Raw genomic sequence first — 20,610 nt, 5'->3', positions numbered from 1 at the left:
TATAGTTAAAATACTAATATCCACAGTGGTGGACACTGGTCTCGAGATGAGAGGAGAAACGTAAAAAAAATTATACAGCAGGGAATTTGTGACAATGGGCTCGTGCCTGTCGACGAGCTGTCGCTCTATTCCAAATTATATGGTTTATGGTTGAATGCAAATTAGAACGCATCTGTGAACATGTATGTAATACTGTACATATATGCCTGTGAACACCACTATAAACATTTCAGGCATAATGACGCGCCACTAGTCGCCATTTTTGAATTATAATTGTTTACAATATATTTGGCGTTACTATTTGGGATACAATACAGTAATAAAACTACGAAATTGTGAATCTATTAGTTAGATTTTTCTTCTTGTGATAAATGAATACATTAAATACAAAGAAATATTTAATTACTGTAATCGTGCAGTATTTAATATTACTTTTTGACGTTTTCGTTAATTCGTTTGCTGGTTTTTCTCGACAGAATCCGACTAATTTATTGATCCTTTATGTGTACGTAATGTTCTTTTCATCTGTATTTGTTAAACTCTGTTTATATTTCAATGTCATTTTAATTGCTATTTTTAAGGATTCAAGACCTATGTCTTGTTATGACCCTCACAGTTCTCCTAGTGAATTTTTTTTCCACGTACATTTTTCAGGTAATTGTTTAAACAGTAGCAATACCAATCTGATATTTAATTTTCACATCATTGCGAAACATAATTATTTATCTAACATCATATGCCAATTGTATACATTTCCTATGCAGGTTGGACTAATACAATTATTATACACAAAATTTCGTATCACATTAATTTTGTGTATTATATATATGATATTAAGCATTAGTCTTCACACATGGCATATTAAAATGAATTGGTCATCATCATTCAAATATTATTGGACTAAAGATTTTCATATGCTTTACTCGTTGCACAGAGGAGGTAATAGAGGTATAGAAATGATATGTATATCACATCATTAAGCTTTTCTCATATTCAATTATGTTAAAGTTGCAGTTTTGTATTACTATTTCTATAAGAGAGCATCTCTTAGAATCGCAGATCCAAGATTCTATGAAAGTTCTACATGGATGCAGAATCAGTTCAGTCTTACATGATTGACTTTTATAATTAATGTAATATTCATAGCAATGTAAGAATAATAAATTAAAGTACAAGTGATAGAAATATAAGATAATGAAACTTTTTATAACGTTTTTTACTTTGTGACAATTATATAACTACATTCAATGTAGAAAATTTAAGGAAAATTAATACCTATAATTAGATGTTAACAAAATAAGTATTGCAATCTAATTTTTTTTTTTAAACAATTATGTTCAAATAAATACAGTTTGTAATATACAATAACATTAAATGTCTGAATATGTTTTGAGAATAATTCATGTTTATGTACAGTATAAAAATTATTATTTTAAATTATTTTTTACAACTGTGTTGATATCTTACAAAAATAAAGTGTAAAACTTTGTACAATTTTTATAAACATGGGTGTCATATTTAAATTAATATGAAACATATACGTAACTCATTATTTACATTACATTACATTCAAGCATTAAATTATAAATCATGAGACAAATAAATAGGAAAAATATACCTATTGGAAAACAGCCATTATTTATGATATAATCTCTACCATTCATGATATAAAATGCTAGGTTTGTACTACTTAGTATTTTAAAATGTAAGTTAGTATCACAAGAATACACGCTTTAAAGTGCATTAATGCAAAAATAGAAATTGGAAATAATCTATTAATTTTATAGTTTAATTTCTTAACCACACTTATTCTTGTGATTATCACTTATTTGGGAACAATTGTTAAACAAATTTATCATAAACAAATATGATATTCGAAGTGTCGGTAACTTAACTTTTTTCTCTTTTAAGTATACAGGCAGGTTAATAGTTCATTATGTCAAACAATCTATTGTAAATTATGTGTCGAATTATATTTGAAATTTAACCAAGTTATGATTAACAAGATTTATTTGCAAATAATGCAAAGATCAAATGAAAAAATTGAGGTTTTAAATGTTCTTATGTGTTTGTATATCCTATATATGTTGAAAATGGAAAACTATTTCTTTTATTACTTTCTATAAAGAGCATCCTTTTATTTTCCCAAATATTACTATACCTTCTGCTTTCCTTTTAAATATCTGTACAACTTTGATATCAAAGATTTTTTTAAGACTAATGATGTTATATTACTGCAGACTTAATTAAATAGAGAAATAGTACGAATTTTATAATATTGCACAGCTCTTCGGATACTCTTAGAACTTTAAATACTCTTTTCTTATATTTTTGAAATATAAAATTTATGTTAATATTTTGTTGAAAGCAAACGCATTTTTGCGATATCTACGTTCTCGTAAAATTCTTGTAGATAGACTTTTTCTCAAAACATTTAAAAAGTGCAATTTATGCTTTTTTGAAGTTCCATTATTAGATTATTCTTATGAAAAATGTGTCGTATAATGTAAATCATTTAAAAACTATCGACATTTTTAAGATTGTTTCGTGTAGTAAAAAGTAGTACCTTCAAATAACTTCAGCAGAATTTAATTTTCTTCTCAAACAGTATGATTCCCATGAAGAAAGAGTAATTTATCTATTAAATGAGGAGGTAAGGCAGCACGCCTTGTATCGTATAAAACTTGTACTTCTGCTGGGATTCTAGCAGGTGGTGCACAACACGCAGGTACGCAATTATATCTGCAAGCTAGTTTCCCTAGATTTGGACACTTTGCAGAAATTTTAGCCCACCATTGAAGAGGACAGTAATCAAGTGGCGCAGTGGATTCTGAATGATATTGTACAAGTTCTAGATCAGCTTTCTCTTCTGCAGGCATTCTACTTTTTGTTGAACATAAACCTCCAAGTAAAAGTTCCATCCCTGTACATATAATTATTGGACATAAGTAATATAATATGTCTGCTCTGATATTTATAGTAATATTTATACACACCTGACAATCGACTTTTTTTATTTGGAGGATCTTCTTCAACTTTAATATTTATACTATCTCCAGATTCCTCCTGTATTAGTTTTGTCAACATTTCTTTTATAGGGGTTGCAACTATGTTTTTATCTTCTTCTGTAGCATATGGTAGCTGCTTAAATCTAATGCAAAACATAGTGTTTTTGTTACATGTACATTCATAAGCCAATTTATGATACAAATTATTCCAAATGAACATGTTGTAATTTATAATTACCTTGGATCTAAAGTAGTTGCAATTTGAAGTAAAAGAGTAACATTATAATCTGCATATCTATCACAAAGCATATCAGATAAAGATTCTTTAAAAGACCTTGCAGTATCACTATCAGCTTCTTTTATTTTAAGATGAGAAGAAACCAGTTGCCAAAGTAATGGTTTCAACAAGGATATTAGAGGCATTTTCTCTTCGCTAAGCGTCATAATTGTAACTTTAAATGGTTCAAGAACATTTACAAGATCCTCTACAATCTTCCATTGATCATTTGTTAGATCAACTACTTCTTGATCGACGCCTTCCATGCTTTCTAAGATCGATGTTACGATATTACGACGTAGAACCATTTGTTCAAGCATGTTGTACGTTGATGTCCATACAGGAGGATAATCTATCAGCATAGTGTTCTCATCTAGCTGTGATAATAGCAAATACATTTAAAAACGATACAGGAAATGAATATCATTTAATTAACAGTGAAAAGTTTTAGTTTTACCTCTAATAATTGTTCTTGCATAGCTAAAGCTGCAGATGCAGCTGGATGGCTTATAATAGCTCCAATAGCTGCTCTACATTTAGATAATATAGTACTAACTTCTGGATTCTCAAAACATGCTTGAGCACACACTTGCAATGTATAAAGTAGGCAAGGAACTAACGTTAATCCTCGATTTGTCAAAGCAGCCAGTAATTCTGTCCTAGATGTAGCTACCACTACTGCAGTTATCCTTTCCATTTTCAAGTCCCAATCGACTAATAAAGAATCTATCGTATTGCCCCACTGAGATTCCTCCCAATCCAAAGGTGCATGAATTGTACTTAATACTTTACATTCTAAAACTGGTTCACCAGAATTTTGATAGTACACAGAGATAGTAACAAAACGTTCATCAGAATTTGATCTCCACTCTTCGACAGTTAAACCTACTTCACTGGTAATACAAGACAAATTTGTTGCTACAGATTCGCGAAAGGTTTCATAAATCTTTGGTATTATCTCTTCTTCTAATTTATTTTTACTAGGAATTTCGCAAGGTGAGCGCAAAGTTGCAACTAGCCTTTGAAAGCCCCGGCCTTCTACTACTTCTGGTAGCTGTAGGTCCATTATAATAAATTCAGCTATAGCATCTGATACGGTTTTTCCATCGATACTAGATTGATTAATAGAATTATCTTCTGGCATAAGAAAGGCCACATTTTGACTATTGCTTCCATTAGAACTACTTTTGATCATAACTCTTAATGGTTGACCAAGCGTAATATCATCCTCAATGTTGGATAAATTTATATTCGGGTCAGTCACAAACTGAATGTCCCCATCTATTTGTACAGTACCGTCAGCATTGGTAGTATAAATATGTTGCGCAGAGGTTAAACCTGCTTTTAATAATCTCTTTTGTGCTCTCCTCTCTTTTGTTTCCTGAGAAAGAACCTGTCTACGTGGGGGATTGGTAGCTTCCAGTTCTAAAAGTTCTTGAGCATGTTTATTTTGCAAGTGCATACGTAAATTACTAGTGTTACGATTGTATGCAATTTGAGTTTTGCATAAGATGCAAACGATCTTTACTTTAGTGAGAATATCTCCGTCGTCTGTGGCTGGAAATCCAAAAAATTTCCAATAAATACTTCTCATCGACATGGGTACCACTAACTTCTTGTAGGTATAAGTATGTTTTTCTTCCATCATTTTAGCAAGTACCATTTGCATCTCGCTTTTGGAGTCATCTGCTCCAGCAGACTTTCCGTTGTTAGGCAATGTTATCGATTTACTTTCCATAATTGTAAATCAAAATTCGTCGAGTGCCGGCACGTCTTATTTTCTAAGTACTAAAACGCGCATATACAGTATTTTTCGTATTTCTACTATCTCATAGCGTTTGTTTCTCATCAAAATGGAGGATTTTTGTTGCATAATTTAAAATGCAACTGTTTAAAACGATGCATACTGCTTTTAACGAATTCGTATACGGATCGCGGTTACGAAGGAATAACAAATTTGCCGCGGTGAATCCGATATCTCAAAGCAGCGTTTGACGAATTATTTTACAGATATCGAACTTCAATTTCTCGTTTCGAAAAGAACGATGCACAATCGGTTATCGACCACTACTCGTAACGATGCTATCGACTTTAGTCTCTTGTTCAAAGAAATATCGCTACGTAGAGTTCTCAACTAATCGATCCCACGAAACGACCAGAGCTCCATCTGTATCGATTACTCGAAACTATTCTATATGTTATTCTTATTCTTTGAATATAACCAAAAATAACACATAAAACGATCCTATAAAAGTTAGAAACGACTTTACAACATTATTTAAATATGAAATTATCTATTTGAAACTATTACAGTATTGTCAATTAGGTTAGGTTCGTTTCTAAATATTTTCAAATTGTCTGCGTACATTGCTACGTGTAATCGACAGTGGTTTTTCGTAAACTGCTAATAAGAATCAATTGAATTCTTATGAAGTAACAAATGAATATAAAGTAGTAATTTCTAGTGAAATGAAAAGTTATTATCGAAAGGTTATCAGGCCTGAAATTTTTGTTATGTATTGCGATTATTTTGTCGAATTCTTTGATAACGAATGCGTTTCTGTCATTTTTTAAGAGTGCACTAGTATTTAGTGTGTTACTTTATCGTATTACTAGATAAAAGAAATGCATTTGTCTAAGAGCAGTAAAGTGTTATCAATCTTAATAGTATGGAGATTAGTTTCTGTGTTTTTTGTACAAACTGCCCATGTACCGGATGAGTATTGGCAATCTTTAGAAGTGGCTCATCGATTAGCATTTGGATATGGATATCTCACGTGGGAATGGATCGCAAAAATTCGCAATTACATCTATCCATTCTTGATATCTATCATCTATCAGATATTGGCATTGATATCTTTGGATAACGTACTGATTTTAACAGTATTACCACGGATGCTTCAAGCTATTATCAGTGCTTATGGAGAGTACAAATTTTACGAGTGGACAAAAAACAAATGGACATTGTACAGTTTATGCTTGAATTGGTACTGGTATTATTGTGCCACACGTACATTAGTAAATACTGTAGAAACTGCCTGTACTATGATAGCTTTATCAATATTTCCATGGCGTGACAGTAATATTAAAAGTATAAACTTCCTATGGATTGTAGGGTTTCTATGTATGATAAGGCCTACTGCTGCTATTATATGGTTGCCATTATGTATTTATCATTTATGCACAAGTTTGCAAGATAAGTTAACTTTAATATGCCGGTATAGTATCATATGCATAGTTTGTTGTTTAAGTTCAATATTATTAGATACTTACTGTTATGGAACATTAGTTATTTCACCTTGGGAGTTTTTCCGTGTTAATGTACTTAACAAAATTGGAGATACATATGGAACACACCATTTATTGTGGTATATTTTTTGTGGATTACCAGTACTTTTGGGGTTATATTACATTGTCTTTTTATTATGTATTTGGCAAATAATCAAACACCCTGTTTGTTTTCATCGTCAAGCAATTATGTTAATTGTCATTGGATGGACACTTTGCATTTACTCTTTATTATCTCATAAAGAGTTTAGATTTTTATTGCCTCTATTACCAATGTTAATATATATATGTACATCCTGTACATTCAGTTTACATGTAAAATTTGTAAAAGAGGCAAGACAAATTTTTATACTATTATTAATAGTTAGTAATATTATTCCTGGTTTCTACTTTTGTATGGTACATCAGCGTGGATCTTTAGATGTAATGAAGGTCCTTCATAAGGAAGCTGTTAATGCTGACAATACAACTAACATATTATTCCTAACTCCTTGTCATTCAACACCTTTGTACAGTCATTTACATGTAAATGTACCCATAAAAATATTGACTTGCGAACCTAATTTAAACAATTCTATAAATTATATAGATGAAGCAGATCTATTTTTTGCTGACCCAATGTATTGGCTTAATCTTAACTACAATACGAACAAAAATGCTGTAACACCTAGCCATGTGGTAATATTTGATAACATTTCCTTAAAGATAGAACACTTTTTGGAGCATTATCAACTTATGGCTGAAGTGTTTTATACGCATTTTCCTCCATCGAATTATGGAAATAACATTTATGTATATAAACACAAATAAAAATGTTGAAATTGGCTTTTAGGATATGGAGAGTGAACAGTGATTATTAATCATTCTCATAACTCTTAGTTGAAATTTTAGTTTATTTTTTACATTCCACGAAATTATTTTTGTCTCTGAAGAGGTTAAAAAATGATACAAGAAAAATCTACAGTTGTTAAACTCCGTTGATTGGTAAATCAATATAAATAAGTGTTTAAGTTAATTAAGTTTTTCTACATTCATTTTATATATTTTATACTCATTTTGATTGGAGTCTTTCAAGATTAGCAGGTTTTCCCGCCATGAAGATATTCACGCTGTAGGGTGGCGTCCTCTACTTTGAAAAAAATAATTGTAGCGGATATTGCCGGTTTGCCGCAGTTTGGTAATTATAAATTAAAGATTCGAGTGTAAAAGCATTATTTTGACGAAATTATAATAAGAGACGAAGGTTGACAATGAACCTTGAACGAAATTTTTCTATATACTCTAGTAAATAATCACTTGAAATTTTGCTATACGATTGTGTATATCTCAAAATGTATTTAGCCAAATGTTTCGAAATTTTAATAATATGTTATACAAAAATTCAGAATATGGTATAGTGAATTTTTAATCAGACTTCAATGATTTCATATTTTTAAATATAAACTAAGAATTCGCTTTTACGTCATGTTTTATGCTACGACAAAACCCCGCGAAACTTATTATCGACGACAAGAAAACCTTTTAATACGTATTTGCAATAAGATTGAAATATTACGAGCATTCGATTGCATAATACATTTCTTATTTTCTTCTGAAAGCTTGCAGATACTTGGAGGGACATCCTCGGTTGCGAAGAGGGTCCGAAATAGAGGTTATATAGGGTGTTCCAAAAATGTTGTAACAGCTTGCAAGGGGTGGTTCAGGAGGGAATTTCAAACAACTTTTTCCTTAGCGAAAATGTTGTCCGAGGTTTCGTTAAGGAGATATTAAGCGAAAACCCCGACCAATCAGAGCGCGAGTATGCCGGTTGAGCGTAGGCTACGCGCTAGGCGGCTGCGCTCATACGCTACCGCGGGCGCTCCAACGGTATACGCGCGCTCTGATTGGTCGGGGTTTTCTCTTAATATCTCTTTAACGAAGCCTCGGACAACATTTTCGCTAAGGAAAAAGTTGTTTCAAATCACCTCCCCGATCACCCCTTTCAAGGTGTTACAACATTTTTGGGACACCCTGCATTCGAGTCAAAAGTATCGTCGACGAGAGAAACCATTACTCACTTTCCTCGGGTATGATAAATACATCAGAATGAAAACAAATGAAACAACTAGATAAGCAGGGAACAAATGACAGTCGCTCGTTTCGATAATTCGTCAATGGACGATTAATGTGAGTATCGTTTGATGCACGTATATGGTAATATCTTTGCATGTAGCCCAAGAGGGCGGTCGTAATGACGGATATAATTGAGTCACGCGGCGGGAGGAGCCGAGTTCCCGTCGGGTAATTTGTGGAGGGCTGGGATTGGGAGGTGGTGACCAACAATGGTGGTGGCATCGGAGGAGAAAAAGTTCGGTTAGGAGTGGGAACGACTCTCGTAGGTTTTCGCGAGACCTCCGTCGACGCTAAAAACTTGGACAACCGCGATTAGACGGTCATCATTCGGCTTTCAACAGTCAAAAATTACTTTCGGCTTCAAAACGAGCACCTTTACCAACTAGGGCTCGTATCTCCAAAACAACGTAGAAACCGATAGCGATTCTAACGGTACTGCCTTGACCCTGATATGCGTTGTACCTATCCGCCGAATCGTGATCGTTAATGACGCTACCCACATTATTGGGTAGCTCGAAACCTCGATCGTTGCACGGATGTACTACCTATCCCCCTATGTACAAGAAAGATCGAAATCGTGGCTTTATGTATAGAAAAACTACTCGATTAAATTCATCTCGACGTAAAATAAAGTAAAGTAGTTATAACAGCGCTGGCTATTTTATGAAGAATTCTTTTTAAATATACAGCTTTCTAAAAGAGCGTCCATGCCTTTAAAAGATAAATGATCTCTGAGAAGCCCCGGGTATCCCGTAATACGACGGGGGCAAATTACAGAATCTAGGAACAAACGGTAAAACGACGGATAAAAACACTGGAACGATTGTGTGGATTTACTTCGACGAAAAATACAATCTGCAGCTCTTTGAGGGCTTTCTTCCTTTTCTTTCCTCCTCAGCAGTCCAGTGAACAAAACATTTATAAAAAAAACAAGAATATTAATATAGAAGAAAGCATATGATCGGATCGAATAGAAACAAATTGCTGAAATCCAGGCGATTCGTACGATTTCTTTGAACCGAGATTCGAAACTAGAGACACCTATCAAACGCGATGGAAGAGGTGAGAAAAAAAAAGAGTCTTGCAACCGGAGAAATCACATTTGTCCATTGGACACTGTAAGAAAAAGAGACGAAGTGAATGCGGATAGAGGGGAGAGAGCAACAGACGTCTCGGAGATGCTAAGTCTAGAAGTATAATGGTCGCGGTCGCGGGTAAAGAAAGGCGGACGTGGTAAAGTAACGCAAGGTAAAGTAAGGTAAGGTAACCGGTGGCTGTAATCAAAGGTACGGTAAGATGGTGCAAGTAGGATGGAAGAAAATATAAAGAGGGGACTGACTACATGGAGTCAACGTTCCGAGCGGGTCAGCGACCAGCCTGTCTTCTTCTCTTTCGCCTTCCACTTCTCTGCGACTCCTTCCTCTATCATGATTGCTCTTCCTTCGTGGCTGTTCTTTTTTTTTCATATTTACTGAAAATTCATTTCTCACTTGATTCGACAAAATAAACCGATAAGGTAACTTCTCCTTAGACACGTCGTTCTTTACGTTTAATTGTATCGGTGTTCGCATCCATTCAAATTAAAAATCGTACTTACTCCCTTCAGAAAATTGCAATTTATAATCTAAAATTGTTAGACTATATTTAGGAGAACTTTCATGTTAGAAGTAAGCCAATAAATTCGTAACAATTGTTTGGAACCCAGATAACTCGAAACTAGTGAGAAATATTGTTTCGACTTAAAAATTAGGGAGGAGGTTAATCGATGCCCGAACTTTGTATGTTTGGGAAGTTCATACCAGGAGAGGTGTGCCCTCCTGTTTTCGAAGGGGCCCCGCTCTGACCCCGCCTCGTGTTTAGATTGCAAAGGAAATAAGTCGCGGAAGAAGTCGAAGTGATTTGCGACGGTTTGAAAGTTACGTGGGGATACGTGGACGAAAGGCACCGGTATAATTCTCGTTCGAGAGAAAGTTCTGCCGCAACGGTGAATCCGCTCCCCTTCTCTCTATCGTGGAAGAGCATCCGAAACGGATCGTTCATCGTGAAGTATGAACGGGATCGCATCGAAACATTTTCAGACGATTTGAGAAGATCGAACGTTTCGTGCTTTGGAACGAGACACAGTCTGTACTTTTTCCTCTAGCGAAATAAACGCGAATTTGATATACATATAATACGTAAACTAAACGATGGAGGATCTAGATTTATCGAAGCTTAAAGCTGATTAACTTCGAGGGCCCTTTAAGATATAGTTAACAAATGTAGGCACTGAAACTTGGAAAATCGGACTTTGGAATGGTTCGAATAATTGTAGAGGTAGACTTGTCATTAGCGTGTAACCTGTTGGTAGAGAATTTGTTGGAAAGATGGATAAGGTGGTTCGCAGTAGTCTCGTTACAACGTTTCACATACTGGAACATCGTCTTTATTTAATAGGTACGAGTGGATAAATCCCGTGTGTCCGGTTTTCAATCTTGAAATTGCAACTTGATCCTGTCTTGAGAGATTGGTTAGAAAGTCCTCTTTATAAAATTCATCTTTAATCGAAAACAGGCGTGGAAGAGCTGTGCTGCTTCATTCTTCATTCCTCTAAAGTCGTAACTTGAATATTTGTTAGTTTATAGACTGGATCATATGTACGTAGATACTTATTGAATATTTATCATTTAAATACAATTACTTAGAAATTCTTCTTATCGATGCAAATTGTTAAGTGTTTATGTATCCCATTATACTAAACAGGGTTACAACTTCCAGTTGAAATATTTATGTTTGTTTACTTAATTCGAGGAACAGTACGTATTATTCTTTTTCTTCCAGCACTCGAATTCCTTGAGAATGCGTATTCATTTTCTGAGTCACAACTTCTGCGCTCCAAGTAGTTCATGATTTGTTTAAATATGTATAATCTCAATGATATACATATATGCGTTGAAGTAGTAGGTTAATTTCATGCTTAAGATTGTCATTAAGTTAAGTTATACACCAGCTAGGCGGTAATGATTGTACCGATTGTACATGTTTTGTATGAAAAAATGTTCTTACTGTACCTGTTGTTATCGCGTTTCAGATTTACTACAAAATCTGGAGCCATTATCCCGTGGTATTGTTACACGATAAACGCTAGCTCCAGACCTAGATCTCAACCGTGGTCAGCTTTGGTATCCCCTAAGAAGCAGGTGTCTGCCAGGTGTTCCTAACTCGAGGAACTTCTCCACTTTGTAGCGGTATTTTACGTTCTTCCCCCATCACTCGATTCGCGGACAAATTTATACTTTGTTAAAGTGGATGGTACGTATTTAGAAATCTCAAGCAATGCAAATTTATATTTTGTTAAAGTGGATGGTATGTATCTGGTAATTTCGAGCGGAACTTAACTACGAAGAACGTATGTCGCGAGATTCTCAAGGATATTTACTAATTGTTTGTTGACCCCTCGAGAGTCCAGGCGTTAACGAAACACCCCGTGACGTCACTTGTTTTGTATGTTTCCAGGCGACCTTGCATCGTCAGCCGAATCGCTTGTTTGGTATGCTGAGGTCGATTGCGCACGATGGTCTTTCCCTCGATCCCCGCAAGACTCGTATTTCCAAATATTATTACGAATGTAATCCTCCGCATGCTGTACATTGTTTCACAAGTTCGTTCGAAACATTCACGTGTAGCCACGTGATGTTCCATCGTCAAACTCTTTAGTTCGAACGCGTACTCAAAATTGTTTGTTCAGATTTGGTCACTTCGTTTGCTTATCCCGGCGAAGATATAATTTCACCATAATCTTTTCAACATGCTGCTCCTCGAAATAACGATGTACGGCAGATACATATTCAGCCGCGATCATATTTCTCTCGCGTACAAAAAAAAAAAAGCGAGACTAGTCTATGATAAAACGTCAATTATGCATGCATGCGATACTTAGAATTCGTGTCTATTTTATAGCAACGTTTGCTCGGGCAGGATCGATATGACACGGAAGGTTCAGAGTCCGATATCGTAAACCGGCTTTCCTTCCATCGTCGTTGCAGACTTTGCTCTCAACGCTGTGACTTTGGTCTCGCGTGATTCTCGTCGTTGCTTCGGCCAGTTCTTCGTACACCTGTTTCAAAATCACGTTTCTTACCTTCCTAATTTCACGATACCTTATCACGCATTCACGGCTTCATTCAGCATTCGTCATTAATCGTGACGCGTATTTCATTCAACGCGTGCACGTTCATGTTTGACCAGATGTGAGCGAAATTTCTAGATAAAAATCTCGGGTAACGAATACAGTAGTTAAATTTTGTTTAAATCTTTATTTCAGTAATTGGAGAAGCAACAATACTCGTTGCGCGTCCGTTTCTGCATTGTGCCTCGCACCTTGGTATACTCAGCGTAGTCAGAGATGCAAATAATATTCTAAGATATAGTCGATAAATATGCATGCTGTAGAAAAAAAGAGCAAACGATGACCATATCAGTTAACAGACATTGTAAGCCAAAAGCGTGGAAATAATTGGTCTCCGATATTAATATTTCGCGGTTACGACGTTGATCAAGGAATCTGTAAAACCGGTAAACATGTATTTCATAATCGCTGGCGGCTGACCCGATGACGTGGAAGGACAAATAATGTAGCATATATATATATGCGGTAGGTACACGAAATCGGCATCCTTATAATGTCCATTCTCGATCTTGTTCCATCGTAGACCAGCGAGGATGCACTTGTCCTCCTCTGGCAGCCGCTACGCGCCGTCGACGCCGACCAATCACGGTTGGCAGACAACAGGTGACCGACCAATCCGGTCTCCCTGTCACGAGACCCGTCGCTTTTACGTTGCGCTAAGCATTTCGCTTCACGGATATTCCAACCAAATCCGACGACGATCGCTTTCCCACTTCGTTGCTCGTTTTACTGCCTCTCTGTCTATACATAGCTCTTCTCGTTCTCCAGTTTCCCCACCCTGGCCACTGATCGTGCCAACCTGCTGCTCGTCGGCTTTCCTTCGCTATCCTTCCAAAGTCGATTTAACGGAGACTATAGGAACCCGTGTTATCCACGGCGGACACGTTTTGAATTTTTCTGACCGGTTCTCGAGATGGTTTTCCGATACAGGAAGCCACGACCAAGGTAAACAGAGGTTTCCAACTTTCTTTCGAAGCGTTCCTCTCCAGAGTTCTCTCTAGTATAGAGCAACTAAACACTGCTCACAATCTACAATGCAAAATTAGACAATGTTAATTCCTTGAAAAAACAACGCATTCGTGCGCTGTTTAACATCATTGAAGCGTAGACATACCGTACTACTACAATACGTTTCTAGCTGTGATCTCAGTCCTCTTCAATTCAATTGCGTCTGCAATATTGATTAAACAAGAATATTAACACGTTCGATCCACTTTGAATTTATAAATTGAGAAGGAAAAATTATACCTTCTGAAGAGACTATATTTCTTTCTTTTCCATATTCTATGATACGTATACTTAAATCATTTTTCTTATATTGCTATTTTGATAACACTTCATCATTGAGCAGTATACACTTGCCCCAATATGTAAGTTACGTGTTCCTCGAGTTCGTAATTTTGTAACATACTGAAACTGTTAATACTCCTGTTCCTCTTATCATGATTTCATTCTTATTTAGATTCGATGCCAAATATATTTAATCCATTGATGTCTATACCCCAAATGCCCTCGAAGCATAATTTTATATCACTGTTAAATATTGCATGCCGACAGCGCGATTTTAAAAAGCTGACCGGTCGCGAAAAAAACGTTAACACTGGAGTAAGACGTACTCGTGCACGCACGCTATCAAGGCCGTGATCATGTTATGGAGGGAGCACCGAAACGGGGGCACAGGCGACGGTACGTACCTGTGATCTTTTACAAGTTGTTAGAGACTCCTTATGCTCAGAGGGAGTGCGCAAGGTAGTCGCCATTTTCCTGTACTCCACTTGAAAATCTACCTTCTAACGTCGACCAGCTATATAGGGTGTGCTGGAACCGATTATTCGAACTTTTTGTACACCTGGTACTTGTCAAAATAAGAAAAAAAGAGTTTCCAAGTTAGAAAGAAAAATCTTATTTCGTGGGAACAGGCATTCGAAATGTCTCTTAGACGGTTGCTGGTATTATTACCATTATTCTTATCGTCATTTTACATCTACGACCATCTAGAATCTACTGTCGTGGGCGATGTCAGATACCAATGTACGTATACATTGTATGTATACTTGATTGTTTATTCCAGCAACGTCGTAATTTTTGTAACTAAAGTACGACATTCTTTGTTTGCAGCTTGAAGTGAACGTGTTCGCAAACTTATGTTTGCACATTCGCGGAATTCCCATGCAGAGTCTGGTGAAACGTTTTACGATAGCATTTTACTGCCCAAGTTAAATAAAAATATATCTCTCGAGAAATTAATCGATTTTCTTTTTATTTTATATTGCCTACTCTGGTTCTTGTACCAACAACCTGTTTCACACAGACACGCACACACGAACGCTACGACTTACGTAAGTTCCCAATACCTAATTGTTTTTTTTTTTCTTTAAATTATTTACGAGTGCTCTCCCCTTTCTAGTATTTCAACGACAAACATACTGTTTTAGAGACGTTCCTGTATAGGTGTATACGAGTGTACAGTAACCATAATCGAACTAACAAATGAAATTTGACGGTTTCAAATTTTGCATTCTTAAACAAACCTTTGTTTACGTTGCGATCTTTTAATGAGATTGAGAATATTAACAAATAAGTAAATGACGTAGATCTCCGCTAAAAGACTTCAACAAAATGAAACCTCCCTTTTCAGAAGAATGCCAAAATTACATCGATGATTGTTGTTCGTTTGGTAACATCTTCAGGACTCAGTATCAAAGGGTACATTCTGTTGGATAAGTGAAATAATATTAAATTTGTCAACAAATTTTGCCGTTTACGATATCCCTGTGTAACTACGGAAGTTACACGCGTTCGTGTAGCTTTTCGAAACTCATTCATACGGGGACTATCGTTTCACCCGTTCGATATATATCGAATGGTAGGGGTCCGCCATGAAGAGGTAAACGTGGCGCTCCAGGTGGAAAATAATCGTCGGTCGGGTGGCGGGGTAAGCGTACCGCAAGCGAGTGGAATGTCTGCGCACCTGGCTAGTGCGTCGCCGGCTTCGACCTGCCTTTCCCTTCGCCTCTTTAACCTGGCTGCGTTGTGTTTTCACCGAAATCAACGACGACGACGTACGATGAACATCAACGTCTATCAAGAAATTCCTCAAATTCAAATCCGTTCCCGTGCCGCAGCGATGGGCAACGTTTTACTCGAATAAAAGATAAATAGCTACAAGTACGACGTTTAATTCGCATTTGATCGATTGTACAATTACTTCGACGAGTATCTGCTCATTTAAGATATATTCTTTTCTAATTTCTATACTATCGATTCATAACTTGTATTCTAACTTCTGTTCGATAGGTAACGAACGAAAAGTCGACGTTTCTCTCCTTCAAAAATATTTATCTAGATAAGATAAGCATACAAAATATTAACGTCCGTACAACTAAGCCATGTTGTTAACTTAATTTTATCTAGAAAAGAATTTTGCCCATCTCTGCCGTGCCGTTATCGTCGGGTTTCCGCGTTTTTTCCCGTGACGTTCCCCCACCTGGTCGCGCACGGTGCGCGCGCATGTGCTCGGTCCCCGTCCCACACTCCCACCAGTGCGCGCGAGTCGGTCGTGCGGGAAGGAAGCACACGGGCAATGGGAGCGAGCGAGAAGGGTCCTCTCTACTAACGAGTGACCGGGTTCGACGCGCAGTCGCCAGGTGAGGCAACAACGACGTGTGCGCGCAACGGTCGGCCGGTTGTTCGCCAGTGTTGCACGAAACTTTGCCACTCGCGACGGCGGTCTCATCGACGAAGACAGAGCCGCGGAGAAACGATTTTTTACTCGCGGGTGCTGAACGTTCGCGGAGTTATCGTGCGATACCTGCGCAAACGTGGCGCGCGTACGTACGTGTGCATCAATCGACACGCGATCCAACGGTTATCGATCGATCCATAACCTCAAATATCGCGTTCAGTAAGCGATATGTCGCGCCAGGATACCGACAGTCTGTGAAGTTAGCGTAGTGTGATCGGTTCAGGTGAGAAAAAGGGCCGAAGGTTGAGCTTTTTTTTTTGCCACCGCGTACCCAGGACACGGCAACGTCCGTTCCGTCCGTGTTCGGCGTGAAGTGTGAACCTCCTTCGACAGGTTTTCGGTTCAGGTGTACGTTGATCCAACAGTGGGAATAAGCAGTGCAAGAACGGAACGAGAGGAACGAAGTAACCCTGGCAAAGATGCAGACCACGGGAGCGAGGGGACCGACTCACCTGGTTGCCCTTTACGTGGCGACGGCCGGTCTCCAGGGTAATGCTCTCGGCTCTGACGAAGAGGAAATCACGCTGTTGGTGTACGTGCTCATCGACGTGCTGCAAAACAAGGTAATCATCGCGAGTTTCGAGTAAACGGAGGAACACGGAATTTGCGCGAAACGATTCGCGGTTTCGCGTCGCTCCTTTCTCGTTCGCGATTTTATGTGAGAGGTCCGAGACGGGCAGAATTGTAGTTGAATTCATTTCACTGAAAAGTTACTCGGACCTACTCCACTCGTTCTATATAAAGTACCATTCGATCGGATAATTTAGATTGTAATTTTCATTTCATTTCGCCCATCTCTGATCTGAAAACATTGGACGTCACCTTGAGACGCGATCGTGTTGACGGATCGATACTGAGTACCGAAATAAATAGATGGCCAGTTTGTAGATCAAATGAAAAACTAATCATAAATATCAATTGTGAAATAACTTTTGTTTCATATAAAAGCGTGACTCAGATACGTTAGGAATGTCGAAGAATAAGGTTAGAAAAGTAAACATTCGCATTTCGTCCAGGCAATGCTGCTAGGGCACGTCGATAAGGTTGACCTCGGTAAACCTTGACTTAGTAAATAAATTTTGTTCGACTCTGGCTTTCGAGTACTCGAATAAAGCTTCTAGAAGAGACCTGTATGATATAAAGTATTTCTCGTGCGGAACGATTCACGTATGATAAGTTTTTCTTCGAAAACTCTATTCCATACGACGAACCGTTCGACTCGTTTGAATCGTCACTATTAGCTCGCGTTCTTTCGATTCTTTTCAAATCGATATCGAACGGATCGCTACCTTCGCGTTTGTCGTATCAGCGAGGTCGCGATATTCGAAAGCATCGATACTTCATTCAACTTTAGCGAAAGTTCCCTGAGCACTGTCAGTCTCGCGAGGCTCGCTGTTACCGTGCGCAATGCCTCTGCATGTCTTCGGCTGCCATTGTTTCTCGAATTATCCGGTGGGGGCGGAGCGTCGCGCCCTCGAAAGGTCGTCCATTACCTCCAGCTTTGCCATCGAGATTATCTGGCGCCATGGACTCCATCTCTGATTAACAATCGTAAGAATAGCAAAACCAGCATTGTTTGAATTTTCTCCTGCGCTATATTTTCGGTATTTCGTTCATTATATTAGGTATAGAAATTCATTCTGGGCCTTTCTAAGGTTTTACCATTTATTTATAAAGAAACACCGTGAAACTTTTAATCCTCCCTCATACATTACAAGGGTGTACATATATTAGGTGTAGAAATTAATTCATTACTTTCTATTACAATTTGTCTACATATACGAAGCATAGTAGGTTAGAAATTTTGCTTATTATTAGAGTGCAGATCTTTATGCAAAATAAAATCTTGGCGAACGTGCCTACAAAAATCGAACCTAAATAGGAATTACTTCCAATCTTTTTTACATTGTTGCATATTGTTTGCATTTTGTAGTTTCTTCCACATTCAAATTTCCTATAAATGCATAAATATCCGCAGTCTACTTATTATTCTTCTTGTAACAAATTGCAAGTATAACGAGTAGTTGTAATAATTATAGAAGAATTATAATAAGCAAAATATTGCGCACGAGATTTACATGTATATAGATTTATAATAATGGAAATCAGGTTGAGAACTTAGAAGGATGGTAATTTAACGTAACAAAATGTATCATAAATATTTTTACTTAAACTGTACTTGTAAACGGTTGAGTGTAACGGCACAGAATTAATTTCTACGCCTAATATCATGTTCCATATCTGTTCACTTACCGTTTTCTTTATTATTATTGTCTACGTCTTACACGTGATCAAATATACATATACATTATTGAAGAGGGCCAAAACAAAGTACAGTCGAATTTGTATACACAAACTAAATTTACGTTAATTAAATTGTGAATTTAAATAATGTCTGTTTTGCTACTTTTACAATCGTTGACTCGCCATAACAAGCAATATTCACTTTTAACATTCTTTTTGATTAATTGCTTCCTGTCTGAACTTTCTACTCAAACATCGCTCGATTCTTTTTCCTCGTTTCTTGACGCCTCGCGTAATCAATTCTTCTTTTTTTTATCGTTACTTCTAAATCGAATAGTTCATGCGGGATCCGAGTAAGGAGTGGAAGGATTGTAGGTCGTATAACTGGCGAACCTCGTACTTTCAACTCGCGCTGTTGCGATTGAGATATTTATTCCGAGATACGTACCTATTATAATTGTACTTCTACAATGTTTTTATCGCGCGTCGTTAGGTAGAAATATACAGACGCATTAGATGATTTAATGTCAGACTAGAAAGATGCAAATATCTAAAAACACAACATTAATTTCTCTTTTCATTTCATTTAATTTTCTTTAGTCAGTTACAAAATACAAAAGAGAAATTAATAATACCGATACATAACGTGATTAGAATACTAACGCTGTTATTTTAAGAAACGTAGGTTTTGATTTATAATAAGTTCAACTAATTTCACATTTAATTCGAAATTGATAATTATGGAGTTGTGATTATTTAGGACTTGGTTAGTCAACAAAATGTACACTTTTGTAAACGAACGCGTGTCTCTTTCGTCTCGATGAATTGACACGATAAAAGATCTTTGTTCGTCGAAAAGCTGTATATAATTACAAATTGCATTAATAGCGACAAATTGGCAAACTAGAGAATAATTACAAACTCGAACGAGTTAGTTCAGTCGTCGCATATCCGCTTCTCTTCGGCTATAATACCTGAAATCATTCCACCAATAACACTTTTCGATTTTTTTGGGGAATCCCTTTGGAAAAGGTTTCCCGCATGCTTCCCTATCACGGGCCCGAGTATCAGTGTATAATCATGGGATAACCGCAACGGTTAAATGTTGGAAACCATTTCTACGAGCACTCTGCTCAGACCCGGAAGCCTCGGACGGTATTACCGCAACAACCGAAGCCGTGGGAGCTTGTTGGATCCTGCTTGTCTATATCTCTTTTATTAGGCGTAGAAATTAGTTCAGTGCCTTCACATTCAATACTTTATAACTGTAGTTTAAAATAAAAATACGCGCTCTCAAAAATTATCGGTAATATCGACATATTAATTCTTTTAATTCAATTAACACACACGTCTGATAACATAGTTTGTCTACTTGGAGCACAAATGACACGAATTTCAGCAAACGACATTTTTTGTTGTATTTCATAAACTATACAGAATACGAAGACAATCTTGCTGAAAGCACTGTTCGAAACAACAAAAATTTATATGGCATTCCATTTAGAAAAGAAATTTGGTCGATATCGCCAGTAGTTTCTCAGGTAACAAGCTTGTAACGGTTTACGCGACTCGCCCTGTATAATGTAAATAGACAAATGAGATAACGTAAGGGATTGCAAGAATGGAGAATTAAGTTAAACTCGAGCACACGACTGTGCACTTTAGTATACCAACTAACTTTCTTTACAAATAAATGGTAGGTTAACCTTAGAAAGGCACAGAATTCATTTCCACGTTTAATATATAGATGAACATTTTAACGAAGGAA

General features: G+C 36.8%; 4 protein-coding genes and 2 long non-coding RNA genes across 9 annotated transcripts in view; 4 read left to right on the top strand and 2 right to left on the bottom strand.

Moving 5' to 3' along the window:
- The first annotated feature begins 154 nt into the window (after nucleotides 1–154).
- Nucleotides 155–1,147, top strand: LOC128877239 (transmembrane protein 138). The gene is made up of 4 exons (XM_054124382.1): nucleotides 155–505; nucleotides 582–654; nucleotides 765–939; nucleotides 1,009–1,147. The coding sequence occupies exons 1-4, from the start codon at nucleotides 372–374 to the stop codon at nucleotides 1,113–1,115; spliced, it is 489 nt and encodes a 162-aa protein (XP_053980357.1). The 5' UTR covers nucleotides 155–371; the 3' UTR covers nucleotides 1,116–1,147.
- Nucleotides 762–5,362, bottom strand: LOC128877235 (E3 SUMO-protein ligase ZBED1-like). The gene is made up of 4 exons (XM_054124378.1): nucleotides 3,743–5,362; nucleotides 3,247–3,662; nucleotides 2,997–3,151; nucleotides 762–2,923 (listed from the first exon to the last, which is right to left on the bottom strand). The coding sequence occupies exons 1-4, from the start codon at nucleotides 5,021–5,023 to the stop codon at nucleotides 2,601–2,603; spliced, it is 2,175 nt and encodes a 724-aa protein (XP_053980353.1). The 5' UTR covers nucleotides 5,024–5,362; the 3' UTR covers nucleotides 762–2,600.
- A 151-nt stretch (nucleotides 5,363–5,513) lies between these two features.
- On the top strand, nucleotides 5,514–7,407 carry LOC128877238 (GPI mannosyltransferase 3). The gene has a single exon (XM_054124381.1). It carries the CDS (start codon nucleotides 5,911–5,913, stop codon nucleotides 7,381–7,383), a length of 1,473 nt encoding a protein of 490 aa, XP_053980356.1. The 5' UTR covers nucleotides 5,514–5,910; the 3' UTR covers nucleotides 7,384–7,407.
- Nucleotides 7,408–13,658: 6,251 nt separating this feature from the next.
- LOC128877407 (uncharacterized) lies at nucleotides 13,659–15,096 on the top strand. 2 transcript variants are annotated; one of them, XR_008457240.1, is made up of 3 exons: nucleotides 13,659–13,798; nucleotides 14,411–14,884; nucleotides 14,972–15,096. It is a non-coding gene; the product is annotated as an uncharacterized LOC128877407 (long non-coding RNA). The 2 variants fall into 2 exon arrangements; XR_008457241.1 differs by having other exon boundaries at nucleotides 13,701–13,798; nucleotides 14,316–14,884.
- LOC128877408 (uncharacterized) lies at nucleotides 13,743–14,678 on the bottom strand. Its single transcript, XR_008457242.1, has 3 exons — nucleotides 14,548–14,678; nucleotides 13,968–14,024; nucleotides 13,743–13,882 (listed from the first exon to the last, which is right to left on the bottom strand). It is a non-coding gene; the product is annotated as an uncharacterized LOC128877408 (long non-coding RNA).
- Nucleotides 15,097–16,383: 1,287 nt separating the features above from the next.
- The window catches only part of LOC128877406 (RNA-binding protein fusilli), a 44,740-nt gene continuing 40,513 nt past the window's right edge, over nucleotides 16,384–20,610 (top strand). Inside the window, exon 1 of one of the 3 annotated variants that reach the window (XM_054124687.1) lies at nucleotides 16,384–17,161. In XM_054124687.1, the coding sequence (XP_053980662.1) occupies nucleotides 17,018–17,161 (144 nt within the window). In that variant the 5' untranslated portion in view covers nucleotides 16,384–17,017. The remainder of the gene's footprint in view (nucleotides 17,162–20,610) is intronic. The other 2 variants (XM_054124690.1, XM_054124689.1) reach the window with 2 other exon arrangements.

Source organism: Hylaeus volcanicus, chromosome 5, assembly GCF_026283585.1.
Source record: "Hylaeus volcanicus isolate JK05 chromosome 5, UHH_iyHylVolc1.0_haploid, whole genome shotgun sequence".
NCBI classification, from domain to species: domain Eukaryota; kingdom Metazoa; phylum Arthropoda; class Insecta; order Hymenoptera; family Colletidae; genus Hylaeus; species Hylaeus volcanicus.
This window is presented reverse-complemented; position numbering and strand designations above follow the sequence as displayed.